Source organism: Alosa alosa, chromosome 2 (assembly GCF_017589495.1).
Source record: "Alosa alosa isolate M-15738 ecotype Scorff River chromosome 2, AALO_Geno_1.1, whole genome shotgun sequence".
Lineage (NCBI taxonomy): Eukaryota > Metazoa > Chordata > Actinopteri > Clupeiformes > Clupeidae > Alosa > Alosa alosa.
The window spans coordinates 24787693-24806303 of NC_063190.1; the positions used below are offsets into that span (position 1 = coordinate 24787693).

Genomic DNA, 18611 nt, shown 5'->3' on the forward strand with positions numbered 1-18611 from the left:
GTTTACAAATACGATTTTTAATAAATACCCCGACTGTAAGCGACTAAAACGCGAGGAAGTGAAAGAGATTCAGATCCCGTCTTAAATTATTCAATCATCATTAATGTACAAAAATACTTTATATCAAGATTATCCGCTACATTTGATGCAAAGTCGCGACTTAATGGCTACTCAAGTTACAAAGTAGCAAGTCTATGATGTATTGTCTCCTACGCTGCACACCAACATGTTCCCATGAAATCGCTCGCACAACGTATAAAGAAACACACAATCTTTACATGATCAACTTAACTCTATAACAGGCTACATAAGGCTACTTTATCTTTTCTACAACAACTATGACATTTATCTCGCTTCGCCATTACCTTTAAGCAGTCCACAGAAGATGCAAGTTCAAAATCTTTGGAATATTCATTATTTGAACACGTTAAGTACTCTATGCTAAATTATACAACTTAACCAAAGATTTAGACCTATATTCTGGACCTCTGTTTTTTAGTTGTCGAGTAGGCATTTCTGAACTTCTGAACAGCCAATCGTCCAAAAGTATCGCAGGCTACGAAATGTGGGGTAATGTTCATTGAATAAGCTACACATACAGAGCATAAAATGTCTGAGGTGACAACATAGTTCATATAAACCAGTTCAGTCCAACTGAATAGGCTATTGTCTAATTAGTTTAGCATATTACTTTATTGTAATTTCACCAAAGCAGCCAATTTCCACACAAAAGTGCCACAAACCTGAACTTGAACCTCAGCCAGCTAGAAGGCTATTAAAGACACCTCTATCGAGCCCTTCTTACGTTTGAGCCATGAAAGGTCTATGTTACGTAAAGATAGGCCTACATTAATGCACAAATTTCTGCCTGAAAAAAAAAATGAAATATTTTTCATGCGTAAATGTACCTAGGTTATGTAAGCTATCACAGCAAAGTTCACTTGACTGCATCCCTAGCATTTGCGAAGTAGAACAACCAGCCGGTAAAAACTTAAGCAATAACTTCATCTTTCAAACATTTTCTGAACAGTCTAGATGCAGATACAATCATCGTATTTTCAAATAAACGTTTAAAATCTATATTTAAATACGTTACACTTTCTGTACTGCGCAGTGCCATTCCCTACAGCGCCACCCGCCAGAGTACATGACCACATAGGCTACGCACTTGTACTCTTAAACAAAATTATTCAAACAAAACACACCACCAAGATAGTTCCACTAAAGTAGTTTCCTAAGAAAGTGGCACCTCGCGACTTTCCTAAATGAATTCCTAACTCATTATTGTCCAATTACCAGGTTGGCTGCGTCTTTGTAGCCATGATGGCTGATCGATGGGAATTGAACAAAGAGGATCAATTTCTGATCAACGAGAGAGCCGCTTTAATCAATGGGAGAACGGAGCTCCAAAAGCGGCCACATAACACCGGTAAACTAGGGCTCCAGAGCGAAGCTGCAACTAGACGACGACTTTCCTCACACAACCCCAAAAGAACTCCCAGTAACTAAAAGGAAAAGAGCTGACCTGGAGCTGTTGTAAATCAAAGCGCTTCCAATATTGAAACATCGATCCCGCATTGGCCGCCATCTTGAGACATATTGAGACGGAATGAGAGGCTGATAGAGAGAGCGTGAGGGGCTGGAGTTCAGTGGAAAGGAGGGGGAGCGCGCGTAAAACACGGAGCGGAGCAATTCAATAGGGCCATCGTTTATTGAACAGGGGCGCGGAATGGAGTTATTGAACAGGAACCTGTTATATTGAATGGACTTAACGGAATAGAATTATTGAACGGAAGGTGGCAATTTCTTAAACTGCTAAAACGTGGGATGGAATTTTACCCAGATCACGCGCCACCATGTAAGCAATGGCACTGCATATTCCATTATTTATCTTAAATATCGCCTGATATGCGTAAGTAGCAATAGAATCGGATATTCTCAACAATTGTGAAAAGCACTGTGCTGGTCCGGGACACAGTTTACTGATATGCTGAAATATTCCTTTAATTACAGCGTCCCCCTTTCTCCCGTATTTTAAAACTATTTTTTATTGTGTCAATAAAGCTATTGATCTTGATCGATTGGATCGATAATATAGCCTACATATAAATCGTTATTAACTTAAAATGATGTAGGCCTAATCTTAAAAAAAATGCATAAACAGGCTATAGAGCGTAAAATGCTTAGTGCAGTTTACAGTAAGTCCACCGTTTGTCTATTGATGAAAACAATCAGTATAAGTGTGCTTGGAATGTAGGCTTATATAATTGGGTTAAAAGAATATGAAGTTTCTTCATTGCGTTGGCGAAATTATGTGAAATTAGTGCCGCCCGTAATTAACAATTAACCTGTAAATAGGCTTATGCCATTGGAATTATTGTTTCAACAGTTTAGGCCTATATCTCAAAAAGCAAGAGTCAGCCCTTCACAATGTGACCCGTATGTAATTCAGACTCTACCTGCTCCTCAACTTGAACTTGAACTTGGCGAACAGTGCCTCTACTGGCCAGTCATTCCAAGAAATGGGCTGCCTACATAATAAGCCTTGCTTACCGCGGTCAACGAGGTTGGGCTCGCAGCTTAGAGGGAGGAGCGGTGTAAGGCAAAGATGCATGCTAGCCTACGAGCTTTAATCTTCATGGTCAACTCATCAATCACCAAGTAGTCTTCAGTTTCAAACATATGTATGTCGATGCAGATTAAAAGATCGCGTTAGGCCTCATTAAAAGCATCAAACTATCTTGTGCTATAAAACAGTAGGCTACCCCCTGAATACATTTAGTCAAGTCATTGCATGACAGCGTTTTCATCATGTAGGCCATATTACAGTTTTTTTTTTTCAGTCGCTAACAGTCTGTCTAACCAGTTGTCATATTTTCAAAACTCTAAACACAATTAGCACGGCATCGTCTTTTGTGGCCATACCATTCAGACATTTCATGTCCTTTTCACACAATATGCAGTCAGTGAACACATTTCCACAATGCTTACATCCTTACATCCTGGTGTACTTTGATTGACTGCATGCACCTTGTGAAGTGAAAACAAGTGTTATTCTTTGACAGAATAATTTCATTTTGAGTCAGATTTCCAGTGTTTTGGTAAAGTTAGTGTGTGCAGAGAAAGATGTGTTACTATATATTTAACAAAATGTGTTTCTGAGAAGAAAATTATCCATTTGGCCAATTGTGTTTTGTATGTGTGAGTCTGTGTTGAGTTTAGAAAAAGTATCTGAAGTATGGGTAAGCGCTTATTAGCGATTGAAAAAAACTGTAACAGTTTGATTATTGTTTTGCGTTGCTGCGCACAGGTAACGCATGCCTCATGCCTGCTTAAATGGATCCATGAGGCATTGCATACACGCTCGATACAGTGCAATCATGTTCTATTTAAAATGTAATTTATGTTGTGTACAGCTCTGTCCGCCTGAGTCTTAAAGTAGTCAACATGTAGCTAACCACATGTAATTAAATGCAAGAAGCTTCTAATAAATAAAAGTCTAAATATTATGACAGATATGAAGCCAATTCTTTTTAGATCTGAAGATATGTCAGTATTAACACGTGTGTCCATGTTTTAAGATAGCCTCCTCAAAGTAAAACTAGATCTCTGGAGTCTACCCTACAGCTGAATCTGTTAGACCAGGAATGAAGATAAGAGCTGCAACAAGCACCAAGTACTGAGCTTCATCTTGGTGTTATACTTAAACACCTCTTCCTTCATGTGTCAGTCTGTGAGTGTCAATTGATGAAATATAATTGAATGAGTTGTATTATTGCTTTTGCTATTGATATATATATATATATATATATATATATATATATATATATATATATATATATATATATATATAGAGAGAGAGAGAGAGAGAGAGAGATGGAAGGACGGAATCTATACACCTGGTCTTCATCAGACAAATTCTCATCATTGAGGAAATGGCCTCTAATTGGCTTTGCCTCTGAACTTATAGGAGACTAATAGTGTATAGACAGGATTCTAGCCTGTGATGTGGTTTCAGTGTGATATAACATGAGGCCACAGAGCTTACATAATGTAAACTAACTGTAAATACAGGCTCTTTTCAACATGCTATGTGGCTTTTCATGCAATATATTACACAATATATTGTCACAAAATGCTTGTGACTCCATACTATTGAACATTATCATTCTTAAAGAGGACCCATAACGAGAAGAAAATCTGGCACGTTGAGCATTTCACCAGGCTACACAGTGTTCAGTGGTCTGCGCACTAATAAGCATGAGGAGGCATAATGTTATGTAAGTGAAGGAAGATAGCTACCAAAAACATCTACAGCAGCAGGCAATGGGACTGAAGACAGAAAAGAGGATGTAAGTTAACCCCAGGAAATAGACTGTCATCAGATACAAACTCACAGACATCCAGAGTGTGCACGCAAATGTGCACATACACATGCATTGACTCACTCATACTGTTATTCACTTATTCCCCAATATGAGCACAAACATACTACACAACATACTGCATGCTCTCTCTCTCTCTCTCTCTCTCTCTCTCTCTCTCTCACACACACACACACACACACATGCATACCCTTGTACCACACACATGCACACACATACACACACACATTTGCGCACACAAATGCGCTCTCTCTTTCTCCCACACACACACACACACACACACACACATTCTTCCCCCTATGCCCCTGCAGCCCAGGCCAGCGCATCATCATTCTCAGCGAGGGGTTGGGAATCGCGCGGCACTCTGCTCCCACTGGCAGTTTGTTTATCAGACCCACAGGAGACCCCTGCCGCTGCATCCTCCACCACCACCACCACCACCACCACCACCACGCACCCCTCTCCTCCTCTTTCCCTGCTCCGCCAGGCCCTGATCTCATGGGGCCCTAATTAGGAGCCGTCCGCGCATCACGCTAATATGCCGAGGGTTCCCTCCTCTCCTCAACACATTTTTTAAATCAGATAATCGTCCTCCAGAGAACAAGCCTCATTTACAGGGACGACATGCTGGATTACATTTTAATTATGGAAATGCAAAGGCAATCAGAAATGAAGAGAGCGTGGACGTCGGCAAAGTTACCCAGAAATGCCCAGTGATGTGTGTGTGTGTGTGTGTGTGTGTGTGTGTGTGTGTGTGTGTGTGTGTGTGTGTGTGAGAGGCGGGGTGTTGATGACTGTGCATGCATGTGAATATGTGGATTTGTGTCTTGTCCCATTACACTCTGTGCTTACCACCAAATATGAGGAGAGGTTGGGCAGATATTTACGCGGCTGAACAAAGGTTTGGAGGGCCGCCCTGGGCATGTGGGGTTTTTGTATCTTTTGCACCACCTACTGGAAAGTCACTAGTGTATCCCCATATCTCACCAACCGACCGTATCACTTGAAATAAATCAGCAAGAGAATTCAACCACACACTCCAGCTGGCAAAAAGCCCTCTAATACAATGGCATTCATTGATGACTGTGCTCGGATGTCGGTTAGGATTTATAGGTCACTGAGAGTCTCTCATTGTCTGTTTTGAGATATCTCATGTCTGTCATGCTTTTAAGCAATGACTGACATGCATCACACTCCCCAGGTGCCAGTGGCTTCCCTTCCTGCTTTCTTTAGTGCCTGATATTCAATCTGTTTTTTTTTCATCCGAGAGACAATAACATATAACATCTTCACCTGATCTAGAATTTACAAGGTATCTAAATATCTCTTCAATTCAACACTGGTAGGCTACAGTTTTTCTCTTGTCATCGTTATAGTTGACTCAGATTCATAAGGCCATTGTCATGCGTAGTATTGGCCTGGCATCTTGCTATATAGTATTCAATAGAGATATTTCTGTTTATATGTGTGTAGCATATGTGAATTATGTAGAACTTTTTTGTTCAGCATTCAAGGATTCAAGGACTTTTATTTCTCACATACATATTGTAAAACATGTAATGATATGGCATTAGTTGCTCAATTTCTTCCTGTGCAGTGGTGTGTTGAGGGATCACCAACTATTTATTAAGAAAGATTAAAATATTTAATTAGTAAATAGTGAGAGGGAGGGGGTGCAAAGTGTCAGTCTTTCTGTTTTAGCTATGTGGCAGAGGTGTCTACCTGACCTCAGTGATCTGAGCAGTCCATTGTCAGGGTGTGAAATGTCTTAAAATGTGTCGGGCACTTATTCACATTCCTTCTGGTGTAGATGTCCTGCAGGACAGGGAGAGGAGCTCTGAATGTATTACTCTCTGCTTAGCACTGCAATCTAGCTGTGATGTTTTCATACCAGGTGATGATGCTACTAGATGCTACCTACTACTCTCCACAGCTGCTACTCTCCACAGCTTAAGAGTAAAAGGCCTTCAAGATAAATGTTGACACCTTGAATTTCTGTACCTGATGAAGGGAGTAGTGTATTTGTCTGGATGTGTGTTGGATGTTGACAGTCCATGTCCTTAGGTCCTTAGTGATGTTGTGGGGGTGGAAGGGCTCAACCCACCCTCCCACCCACCCACGTCAAACATTTCAAAGTCAAGGTCAAAAACAACTCATATGTACAGTATACAGTATTAGGATTCATCTGCGGAGAAGGTATTGTAGATGATACACAAGGACAATATTATATTATTATATAGACTACAATATAACTTCAAAAATAATCTTAAATATGAAATACACAATAAATATGATTTCATGCAATGCTTCATGGTTAAGCCATACAATATAAGAAGAGTAGAGGAGAGACAAATATGACTATTTATGTGTCTATTGAAAAAATATTTATTTTTCCCCAAATGAGCAATCAAGCAACTGATAAATAGCAATGCCGTCAGATACAAATGGGTAGACATTATTGGCAAAGACCTTTCCTCTGGAGAGGGTAGAATAGTGACTGCAGATAGTAAGAGGGGGACTTGAAAACATCATAGTGTTAGATGTAGCTCAGGGAAATAACAGTCATGCATAATAACCAAAAAGCAATTCTGTGATTGGGTGTGACAGTGAATAGAAGCCATAGCCTACAGAGACCAATAATGAATGACTGAAACCAGTGATAGAAAAACATAACTTATAAGTCTTCTGGGTAGAACTTACGCAACACGCTGCCGCTTCATGTCTTTTTTTAGACATTCTCTGTCCGATCATGACAAAGAGTCCCGAGGCACTCACACTGTGGTACTCACAGTGGGTCTTATTGGGGTTTCAATAGAATATATTGGCCATTTCTTTCAACGGCAAATGGACAATTAGAGAATTTCATTCAAGTGTGTGTGTGTGTGTGTGTGTGTGTGTGTGTGTGTGTGAGCGGATGATTTTAGAAATTAGGTAAGTCTTTGATAGTTAGCTGAAAGCTCAATAATGTAAAGCAAGCATTCACCAGCATGGTCCTGGTTTTTCCATATTTTTTATTTCGATATACTTTACTGCTAGATGACAATCAGTGGTTTAAATATCATTTAACCTCATAACACCGTCAACACCCCGAGAGGCATTGCAAAAAAGGTAAAATAATCCTGTAGCACCAGTCTAGACAAACCCATAAGATTGGGCAAGGATATGACAATAAAAAAAGAAGAGATTTGTAGAGCTTTGAGTAAAAAAGACAGAAGCTGCATCAGAAGCTTTTTTAATGAACGAGTGGAATAAAAAAAGGCCACAGGGGGAATGTAGCCTGACAAGCAACAGGAGAGCCCATAAACAGAGGAACAAAAGGAATGAGTAATGTGCACTATGCAGAGGGCATAGCAGGGACAAAAGGGAAGAGACTCCTGTTATTGACAGCTGTGCAGGGCGGGGCCACACACTGGGGGGCGTTATTGGCTGGTGCATGGGCCGTGATTGACATTTACAGTGGGCGTGTCTCCGCTCCACTCCGCAGTGATCAAGGTGATGGCCCCTGGTGTGGTGCGCGAGGGAAGCTTCCGGACACTGATTGACGGGCCGCCCAGCTGTAGGAACCCGTCAGCTAGTTGACAGGGAGAGATTGGCTTTGTCATGGTAAGAATGCAGCAACCAGACCTTGACTTCTAATGGCCTCACCTGCTTGACACACACCTAACATGGGCACGACCGTGTGTGTGGCCAGCTTTGGCGACGCGGCTCTTGGACACACACACTGTCACATACAGACAGATAAAAAACACATACACACACACACACACACACACACACACACACAACACAATGTGCCAGACAGCTCATCATTCTCCCTTCCCACCCCTTCTCCATTGGCCGCTGTTGCACTGGTTAATTTTGCAGTGATCTGCAAGGTCCAGGCTAAAATGGGATTTCAGCCAACCTTGCCAGTACCTCCACTGCCTCCCCGGGTTGCTGGCTGCGGTCGACGGACACGTCTGATCCGATGCCAGAGGGGTCTGAACTTGGCTGCTTGGCATTGCTCGTTTAAATTAAGAAACACAAAAAAATGTCCGACTTGTGTGTCAGCGAGAGTGTGGACCTTGGTGGCAGCTTCATTGTTAGCACCCTGACAATAGAGGACAAATGTGGGACACTGGGGGGTGGTGGTGCAGTTTGGGTGAGGTTGGGGGGCAGTGAGAGGGGTAATATTATACCCCTACTAACACTGTTTGCCCCCCCTTCCCAAAAATGAATGAGCTCTGGCTGATGCTGGAAGCCCATCTGAAATGAGCCCCCTCCCCCCCCCCCTAGGTTAAATCCTCAGGCTCTGAATTCATCACTGATGGGCTTGACCTTGCCTTGACTCAGCTGTGCTGTGGACCTGGTGATTGTTTTCCGGCCTTGAGAGCCTTGTTGTCTGCTCCCCAACCGTCTCTGTCCTGCCTCGGCGGAGTCAGCAGCTGTCCAAACGATCTTCTCCCAGAGCTACAGACATAACAAGTGGCATCAAGCAATTTGTGGCCATCATCCTAATGGTCAAGATCTGGCGTCGACATCCTTTGAGTAAACGGCCTGATGTGTGAAGCCGGCAGGCTTTGCACCCGGACTCAATCACAGAGCCCCGGAGACAGGCCTCTTGGTGTCCAGTGTGCAGCCTAGCTCTAGTGATGAGCCTAAGATAGCTGAGCCCTCTCGCCTCAGCTCAGATTAAACAGCATCTGTCAATTACAATGGTAGCGGGGTGTGTGTGTGTGGGGAGGGGGGGTGGTCTCTGCTCTATATGGCATGCTCTAAGATCCCCTACCCTCACCCCACTGGATCTAAACTTAGCACAGGTGTTCCTCGGAGGCAATATATAACAGTGAGGGAGACTGGTCCAGAGTGTTCTCTCTCGGGCATCTCTCATTTGGGAGCGGAAACAGGAATACTTCAAAGATGGTAGGCTGACGCTCTTTTTCCCATCTTTCTTCTTGTCATTCTTTCTAGCTCTTTCTTGGCCAGAACACACTCTAGGATGGCTCTATCGTACTGCGTGGCTGACTATGCTGTATGCTATGGCAGAGGATGCTTTTTGCAAAGTTAGTTCAACCTGTGTATGCTGGAAGAAGGAACAGAGACTATCAACTCATTTCACTCTTTTTGCAGTGATTACTAATGCTGTTGTTTATGTTTGTTCTCTGCATTCAAGAGACATGTATGTAATAGGCTTGTATAGCATGTACAGATTGTAGGATGGGTGATTTCTGTGGATACATAAATAAGCTGGATGTGATATGTTCATTTGACAATATCACCAGCATCCACCCACTAAAATCTAAAAAAAATACCAAAGCTAATATTTGTTCTTCATGGGTAATTTATGTTATTACATAATTATTTACTCCATATTAAGTGCATAGATAAGATTACATTTCAGTCATCAGGTTAGAAAATACTGACAGGGAGAATGCCTCAATGACATCTTTCTCATATTATTCAACCTGATGACAGGCCTAATTTAAGTTGTCGACACTTGGCAGCAAACCTGGTTTTGCATTGTACTGCGTTGACTACAGTTGGAAAAATGAGAGAGAAACCTTAACATCTGTGGATTACTGTCTATTGCTATTATCTTATGTGCCTCTATGTGAAAATTCAAACAGCACTGTTCTGATTATGCTGTCATGGTAGCTTCCTCAAAACAGAGCTACTAACAGTTTATTATATTTAAGTACAGTCTATGAAATCAAAAAGAGGACTGCTCTGGCAAGCAACATGTTTACACTGACTGAACTCTGAGCCAACTCTCAGCTGTATTGTGGTGAAAACCATGTATATTTTGGTCACTGCAGTTTCACTATTATAATGTCGAAAAAAGAAAAAGCCAGCTTACCACCCTGGCGACATGGCTGGAAACCCGTTGTTTATGGAAACCACTTGTTGACCTTAAAAACTCGTGGGCAGCGCTCTGGACAAATGTGTAATATGAGAAGACTATTCTCTCAGCACTTTTACAAGGTGTTAAAAAAATCTTCAAAGATTTATATGCACACAGTTTTTCTTCAAGTATAAATATAACACGTCATTTAACCCACCAGGCACCAAAGCGAGCCAAGAAGAAGGCAACAGAAGGCAGCTCCAATGTCTTCAGCATGTTTGAGCAATCCCAGATCCAGGAGTTCAAGGAGGTTGGTCTGTTAAAGGAGACATTTATCACTCAAAACTGGATTTGCACACTGAGAAGAGTACCAGTGGCACATGCACAACAGACATCAGAATTACGCTCAATGAGTGCTGACAGTGCAGTAACTCAGTAATTGTTATATAATGTTAGTTTGGCGGTTTGGTGGTTGGTGATAGTTTTTCCAGTTTCTTTATATATTGTGTGTGACTCCAGGCCTGTGATTGTGTTGTGGGTGAGGAGTTATGAGACATCAGGAAATACTTGATGGTAGTTATAGTTGATGATACTTATGGGTAGAATTGCAGTGAGTCACGACCCTTTGCTTATGTTTGTATGCTTACTGTAGGCCTTCACCATCATGGACCAGAACAGAGATGGCGTCATTGACAAGAATGACCTGAGGGACACTTATGCAGCTCTTGGTAAGCAAACAAACACGCAAAAAATATTCCAACTTATGACAGTGACTTCTCTATACTTTATGATGAGGTGGCAAATAGCGATTTGATGTAAATTAATGGGAGGTACATTCCGTACTAGACCTCAGCCGTTGTTGGAAAATGCTCCCGGTAGTTCCACAGCTAATTTAATCACAGTCACAGTTGTTGCCCCTGATGTCGTCTGTGGTGACTGATTGATTGATCTGTTCGGCAGGCCGTCTGAATGTGGGCAATGACGAGCTTGATGAGATGGTGAAAGAGGCGTCGGGACCCATCAACTTCACTGTGTTCCTCACCATGTTTGGAGAGAAGTTAAAAGGTGTGGACCCAGCAACACTGCCACAGGGATACACCCCCACAGCTACTCTATTACACTGACAGCTAACGACTATAATGCTGGCTGACAACAGTTATGACGAGAGGAAGAGAGAGAGAGAGGGAGAGGGAGTGAGAGAGAGAGAGAGAATGAGAGAGAGAGAGATTAAGGGAGGAAGAGACTACATACATGTGAGAGAGATAGAGAGAGGAAATATAAAGAAGTGAGGGAGAGAAAGGAAACGGAAAGAGACAGACATTCGTTTGAGTCCACAAAACATCATTCCATAACAACCTTCTGCTGCCTCCCTTGCCCCTGTGACGGTTGGCAGGGGTTTTCTCCCTTCCAGTTATTCAGTCCATATATTCACCCCGATCCTCTGCTCTTACAGGCACGGACCCAGAGGAGACCATTCTCAACGCTTTTAAGATCTTTGATCCAGAGGGTACCGGTATTCTCAAAGGAGATGAGTAAGTACTTCCTGACTTGAGGCTCAGGAGTTATTACTCTTTGTAACAAAGTAGTATAATATATTACAGTAGTAATGCCACACATGTGAAGCCGTTGTGGTTGCTACTTGGTTCCTGAATTTGTGGAAGTCGTTTTTAAAACCGGGCCATTTACCATTGGTTTCTCTACTTCGATAGAATCAAGTATTTCCTGATGTCTCAAGCCGATAAGTTCACAGAAGCTGAGGTAAGGGTTTCTATGAACAGGGAGGGATCATTACATGGGTTATTTATGACAGTTTTATTTTTGCTAAATCTCAAGCATTTCACAAAATAAAAGATAAGGACATCTATAAAATGGTTATTTATATTCTAAGCATCAATTTATGTGGAATACTTCAATATATTGTCTCATAATACATTTCTACAAAGGGCGGTAAATGCATTGTCTGCTACGTGGTAAAAAATATGTTTATATGTTGTTTCTCACAGATGACTCAAATGTTTGAAAACTTCCCCCTGGATGTTGCTGGAAATCTGGACTACAAGAACTTGTGCTATGTCATCACCCACGGAGAGGACAAGGAGGACAAAGAGTAACACCCGCCCCACCCTGGATCGCCACCACCCATTGCCCCTCCACCATGACCTCCATCCCCACACAATAAAACCGTTATCTAAAAACAAATGGTAAAATACATTACTACCTATGACAAATCACCATCTAATTGACCTTGAATGTATAACTCTTGAATCTATCAAGTAATCTTTAAAGAAACCATGTGTTATTTGGTGACAGCAGGCTATGGCTTACTGCCTGCAAGGACTGGAAAGACACATCCATTGAAGAGAGATTTAAAGCCTTTGCTTTGCCTTGCAGCCAATGGATCTAATTCAACACAAACGGTTCAAGAAAACAAAAACTGTGTGTGTGTGTGTGTGTGTGTGTGTGTGTATGTGCGTGTGTGTGTGCGTGTGTGTGTGTGTGTGTGTGTGTGTGTGTGTGTGTGTGTGTGTGTGTGTGTGTGTGTGTGCGCGCGCGCGTGTGTGTGTGTGTGTGTGTGTGTGTGTGTGTGTGGAGATGGCAGAGTGGGTGAGGAAGGTGTGCTGCTGCGAGGAGGTTTAACAGCTCGCCTGCAATAATAAACACAACCGTCTGGCTGCTGGCAGGGGTCCAACCCCAACATAACACACACTGCTGGAGAAGGGCTGACAGGCAAAGAGAGAGAGAGAGAGAGAGAGAGTGAGCACAAGAAAAAAGGGAGGGAAGGAAAGAAAGAAAGAAAGAAAGAAATTCTTCCGGCCACACTTCATCTCAGTCCGGCTATTTATAGCCAAACAGGGCGCTGCAACCCATCGGTTTGGGTTTTCAGCAGGTGCAGGAAAATAATTATTGTATGTCTGCTTATCTGTGAGGGAGGCAACAGTATGCCAAGGTCACGGTGACTTCAACACCAGGATTATCTTACCAAAGAAAAACAAATGACAACATACTGTAGAGTAGATACGAAGAGAACCAGGTTCAAGGGGTCCTCTAGGGACAGAAAGGTTAGGTGTGTCTACTTTGAAGGAATCAGGGAGTCCTTTTAGAGGGATGGGCCAAGAGAAACATTATTTTTCTGTTGGGGGCTTAAATCAACACAATATAACAACACTCACAGACTGTAGGAAATGGGAAACCAAAGCTATGAAGAGTATAAGTCAAACACATGTTAATACCCGTGCATGGCTGTAGCAATCCACACTCTTTTAGGAAGGAGTTACATCTACACAATTTATTAGGTGTTGAGGTTAATGTTAGTGCAGCAAATCTGACACCCTATTACAGTTTCATACAGTATTTAAAGGGCTTTGTTTGTCAGGGCTCTTTATTTGCCAATGTATGTCATTTATACTTTCATGGATATCACTCATAGCCAGATTGTTATACAATAACAATACAATAACAATCTACACTTTTTCTAAACTCCTGACTAGAGGATCTCAAACAGCAGAATCATGATGATTCTGCTGTTAGAAATCCTGTCGTCAGGGGTTTGGATAAAAGGCAAAACTACCCCCTATTCATAGTGCATGTGCCAACCCCTGCACAGCATGCTTACTTTCATGTTTCACGTTTCCAAGTTTCTGGAAGCTTGCTGAAAGTTGTTATTCATAAGGCAAGCAGGCATGAAGCTCAAAATAGATGTGAGATAGATTTTACAGCATTTCAACAGTATTTTTTATTCACCTACTCCCTGGGGTGAGTGCGTAAAATGTTTTAAAATTCCAAAAGCTGGTAATGCTATCCAAGCATAAACAAATAAATAACAATCTACACTTTATACACAACTGTTTATTTTTGTGCATACTTAATAAAAATCAGATAGAGAAACCTGAAACTTCTGACTCCATCTAAACAGTAAACAGGACAGAATGTGAAAGTACCTCTTTCGGCGCAAAAAATCTCCCCCTTTGTAAACAGTCAAAACACTTTAGATTCCTCAGACAAAATCTCAGCACTTTGGACAAATCCAAGGGGTTTGTCAACACGATATATTTCATCACGTCTAAACAACATTGCAACACTTATAAAAAAGAAATAATTAAAAAAATAAACAACCAAATAAAGTCATTATCACAGAATCGAAAGTCCGTTAAGGATGACCACTGCTTAGTCTGTGTCTTGGGATCGTCCAACATACATCCCCCCGTGCCCAGTGTCAGATCCCAAACCCACCCGGGGTGTTCAGCGGTCCTCTCCCCTTCTGACGCGCTCCTCTCTGATTGGATATTCTTCCTCTCCTGCGGGCCGAGGGTACAGCAGGTTCGCGAGGCCTCTATTACTCCTGAGCGTCTCTGCGGTTGGCATGAGGTTAGACAGGAGATCAAGGCCGGAGCCCAGCTCCGTCAGACCATCTAAGAGGGAGGGAGGGAGAGAGAGAGAGAGAAAGAGAAAGGGAGATAGAAAAGTGTGTGTGAGGGGGTATGTATAGAGAGAGGCAGAGAGAGAGAGAGAGAGAGAGAGAGAGAGAGAGAGAGAGATGTCAGACAATTAAAAAAAGAGTGGGGGTAGCAGCTGAAGAGCAGGTACCTCCTTTTTAAAACAAGCTTTGTAAATTTCCTCCTTTGTAAACTATGTTGGCAAAGCACATTAGAGTCTGCAGAAAACGTGGAACATGGAAAAATATTAGAGGTCAGATCTTTTTGGGATGTCACGAAAGGGTTAAGACTGCAGGGCAGACTAAATGAAAAATCACATAATCAAAGCCAGGATTTTTTTTATTGTGGCCTACAACTTATTAATCTCTGATTGCAGCCCCTGCTCTCTGCCCGCACAGGTAATCAGTGTAGATTATTCTGTGCTTAGCACCAAGAGTCCTTCCTCACCATGGATGCCAATCATGTGTTCCAGAATCAGAACCCGCTCTGCCAGAATCTTCAGAGCCTCTCTAAGCTGTTGCATCCCCTCAGCCTAAGGATACAGACACACATACACACACACACACACACACACACACACACACACACACACACACACACACACACACACACACACACACACACACACACACACACACACACAATAATTGCTCAGACATGATTCAGTCAATAATATTGTCAACAGACTCTGTTGACAATAATAAAACAGCACAACAGATGTTCTGGATACACAAAACACCTTCTGCAAATGTGTCAACTGCCAATAATGGATGAGATTGGACAAAAACTTGCTTTCACTTTTGACAGACACACAACACACACACACACACACACACACACACACACACACACACACACACACTCCCTTTTATAGAATTATAACATCCTGTGCTGAGATGACAGGCAAAATCATTGAACTGACTCTGTCAGTTTTTAATAGAGTGGTTCAGACCTCTGGATGAGGGTCTCCTGGTTCTCCTTTAGGTCCTGAAGGACCCTACACAATGCACACACAAGCGCGCGCACACACACACACACACACACACACACACAGAGAGAGAGAGAGATCAATAAATCAATGGATTTCTCATTAGGTATTAATATCTGTGTGAATTGGGGTGAAATTAATTACTCACTGGTAGACCTGACTTTCCACTGAATCCAGGAAAACCCTACACAAGAAAAGGGTCACACAAGCACTAGCTTTTAGCTGTTTTTATAATTATGCATACATTAATAATGTATGCCTATGTAAAACAACAACCCCTAAGACAAAAAAGACCTGCCATTCTCTATTCACATCACTGTGAGGCCATAAACTACAAGGCACGGAAAGAAATGTTACATTATACAGTAGGCTATGTGCTCAATACATACATATGTATGTAAAAACAGCCCTCCTGCATGGAGAAAATAGCAGACAGGAATGCCCTGACTGTCAGGTTTGTAGTTTAGGACACCTGCTTAGCGAGCAGGTAAGCATGAGACCTCACTCACCCTCTCACCACGATCTCCCTTCTGCCCCGGCACTCCAGGCTTCCCAGAGGCCCCTGGTTCAGCCTGAAACAGGACATGACATACGACAGCTTAGCAGCTTAGGAGACCGCTCAGGAGAGAAGCCGCAGAGGAATGAATTATGTCTGAAAAGAAAGGATTCAAGCACACGCGCCACTCAAGGGCATAACGTTGTGTTCAGAAATAAACTTCCATCCCCTCACATTCAAGTCAACAATAAATCAAGTTCCAGTCCATGTCTAAATATGCCTGACATTTTTTTTTTACTGCATTGTACTCAGACATCAGTGGGGGTTGGGTTGGAGAGGTCACGATCTGGCGATTTCACCACGGCCCTGCCCCCGTGGTGGCCTATAGCAGCTAGAGGGGTGACCCTGTGTCCAGAACGCCACCCCCATGATTCATGGACCTGCTTGGAATGTAGCCCGGGCAGAGGACAGGAGCAGGTAGAGGAGTCAAGGAGCGGCACTCTGCATCCCCATGTCAACCCCCTGCCCTGCGTCCTTCAGCAAGCTACTTAACCAATCACTCCACAGGAGCTGCTAAGTGGTCTTCGAGGCTAAAGACTGGGGTTGAGCTGTAACACTTCCAGGTATGCAGTGTTGAGACCGTAGGTGCTGGCCCTTACAAGTGAAGGAGGGGTCAAATGTCTTTGTGGGTTATAGTGTCAGCTGTATGCTCTATGGAACCTATTCCATTAAAAACAACACTTGCTGGTAAGCAGATACTGTAGGTGTTGACAGCTGGAAGCCAAAAGATTTTCTACAAAGAACCTTTGTTTTTGTTTGCCTTCATTCTATTATTAGCAGAACCTTTATATGGCATAGACAGGACAAACAACCGGTTTTCCATTTCCTTGTGTGTCTTTGTGTAAAGTCACTAAAGGGGTGCTGCTGATGCACTCACATTCAGGCCTGGAAGTCCTGGCGACCCAGAGGGCCCGGCTGGGCCTGGCCGACCTGTGGGCATGAAGGAGAGATGCTGGCTTCAGAGGCATGTTCACTGTGTGGAGCTGTGTTCCATATATACAACCACATGGACACCTTAGAGGAATGCTCAATGTGCCGGGTAGACATGCACTGGTTTATATTCCAGAGACTTGGGGCATGACAATATATAATTATATAATTATATATAATAAATATATAATATAAATAGATTAACAATTACAGCTATAATCTCATAGGGGGTTCACAAACACAGAGCCTGTGCAGGCTTTGGTTGCATGATGGTTTATATTTAAATTTTAATTACTTAATTTGGTAGATGCGCCTACCTAAAGTCACTCTCACATTTTAAGAGCATACATTCTTAATTACTTTTCATCTCAGGAAATTAAATCTATGATCACGGTAAGCACCCTCTTTTAAACAGTGGGGACGAGAGAAGCATGCGCTGAGCTGCAGCCCTAAGTCAGTGTGGACTTGTGCTGTTTAATGGAGGAGCACTAGGTGAGAAGGAACAAGAGGTGACCTCTCTGACCTGGTGGACCAGGAGGGCCGGGGATGCCCGGTAAGATCTTTAGATAGGAGGACAGTGGGGAGTCCTTATCTATATCAAACAGAACACACAGAATAAAATGATTAACATCACACAAAAATATGGACAGTGAACAAGCCAAGGGTCTTTTACATATATGAAAACACATCACAGTAACTTTTAGTGCTGTAAACATGCTTATGGCACAAATGACAGCCTTGACCCTTAGAGAGTAACAGACATTTTGGCTGTGCACCTTTCATTTGAGACCATTTAAGGTACTTTATCTGTGCTGAAGGAAATTTGTCCTCTGCATCACCCCATCCAGGTGTACACATAGTAGGAGCCCACACGCATACCCAGAGCAGTGGGCAGCCTTTGATCCAGTGCCCAGGGAGCAGTCTGGGGTTAGGTGCCTTGTTCAAGGGCATGTCATCCGTGGAGATGTGGGAGAGTGCTGTTCCTCCCGCACACATTTCCCCTACCAGTCAGGGATCAAACCAGCCATCCTTTGGTTACAAGTCCAATCTCTTAACCAGTAGGCCACAGATGCATACATTGAAGCAGTTACACACCCTCACTATCTGCAAGCAAGTTTAGATTTGGGAATGATGCATTAACTCTCTATACCCTTGCCTAATGTCATCTATGCTGAACAGGCCAGAAAATCATCCTCTAAAACTCTCTATCAGCTTTACAAACTTTGCAGAAGTCTATTGACCCTTTCAAGAGAGTTCCATTATCAGCATCATAGTTGGCCCCACAAGACTTCCTTTTTAACATTCCATATGTTATCTTAATGCAGAGGAAGTAGATTGGGGCTCAAATAGAATGTTCAAGCATTGTTTTTGTTTACCTTGTTGAAAGGGTCCATAGTAATAGCAAAACATTAACTTTGACAAGGTGCTATTATTGACTAGACAGTCAACATCTTATTTTCCAGCGCATAAGTAATCAGATGGTTCATGTGCACAGCGT

At 42.5% G+C, this 18611-nt stretch overlaps 3 protein-coding genes and 1 non-coding gene across 4 annotated transcripts in view; 1 reads left to right on the forward strand and 3 right to left on the reverse strand.

Annotated features, from left to right (window-relative positions):
* The window catches only part of cux1a (cut-like homeobox 1a), a 109143-nt gene extending 107512 nt beyond the window's left edge, over positions 1-1631 (reverse strand). Inside the window, exon 1 of the mRNA XM_048230296.1 lies at positions 1526-1631. Within this exon, the coding sequence (XP_048086253.1) occupies positions 1526-1588 (63 nt within the window). The 5' untranslated portion in view covers positions 1589-1631. The remainder of the gene's footprint in view (positions 1-1525) is intronic.
* Positions 1632-9162: 7531 nt separating this feature from the next.
* Positions 9163-12445, forward strand: myl10 (myosin, light chain 10, regulatory). Its single transcript, XM_048237588.1, has 7 exons — positions 9163-9287; positions 10427-10516; positions 10859-10934; positions 11167-11271; positions 11660-11738; positions 11916-11964; positions 12210-12445. Exons 1-7 carry the CDS (start codon positions 9285-9287, stop codon positions 12315-12317), a joined length of 510 nt encoding a protein of 169 aa, XP_048093545.1. The 5' UTR covers positions 9163-9284; the 3' UTR covers positions 12318-12445.
* A 1587-nt stretch (positions 12446-14032) lies between these two features.
* LOC125291061 (collagen alpha-1(XXVI) chain) overlaps positions 14033-18611 on the reverse strand; it is a 24218-nt gene continuing 19639 nt past the window's right edge. The window contains exons 8-14 of the mRNA XM_048237587.1: positions 17637-17705; positions 17061-17113; positions 16137-16199; positions 15776-15811; positions 15592-15636; positions 15087-15171; positions 14033-14615 (exon numbers count right to left, since the gene is read on the reverse strand). Of these exons, the coding sequence (XP_048093544.1) occupies positions 14446-14615; positions 15087-15171; positions 15592-15636; positions 15776-15811; positions 16137-16199; positions 17061-17113; positions 17637-17705 (521 nt within the window). The 3' untranslated portion in view covers positions 14033-14445. The remainder of the gene's footprint in view (positions 14616-15086; positions 15172-15591; positions 15637-15775; positions 15812-16136; positions 16200-17060; positions 17114-17636; positions 17706-18611) is intronic.
* Positions 18586-18611, reverse strand: part of LOC125291484 — a 98-nt gene continuing 72 nt past the window's right edge. The window contains exon 1 of the small nucleolar RNA XR_007193008.1: positions 18586-18611. This exon is cut by the window's right edge and continues 72 nt beyond it. This is a non-coding gene — a small nucleolar RNA (small nucleolar RNA U13).

Excerpts from the sequence above, each read along its gene's own strand:
- myl10 (XM_048237588.1), top strand. Across the intron at positions 10,517-10,858 it reads AGATCCAGGAGTTCAAGGAG|GCCTTCACCATCATGGACCA; the intron begins GTTGGTCTGTTA and ends TGCTTACTGTAG. Across the intron at positions 10,935-11,166 it reads GGACACTTATGCAGCTCTTG|GCCGTCTGAATGTGGGCAAT; the intron begins GTAAGCAAACAA and ends TCTGTTCGGCAG.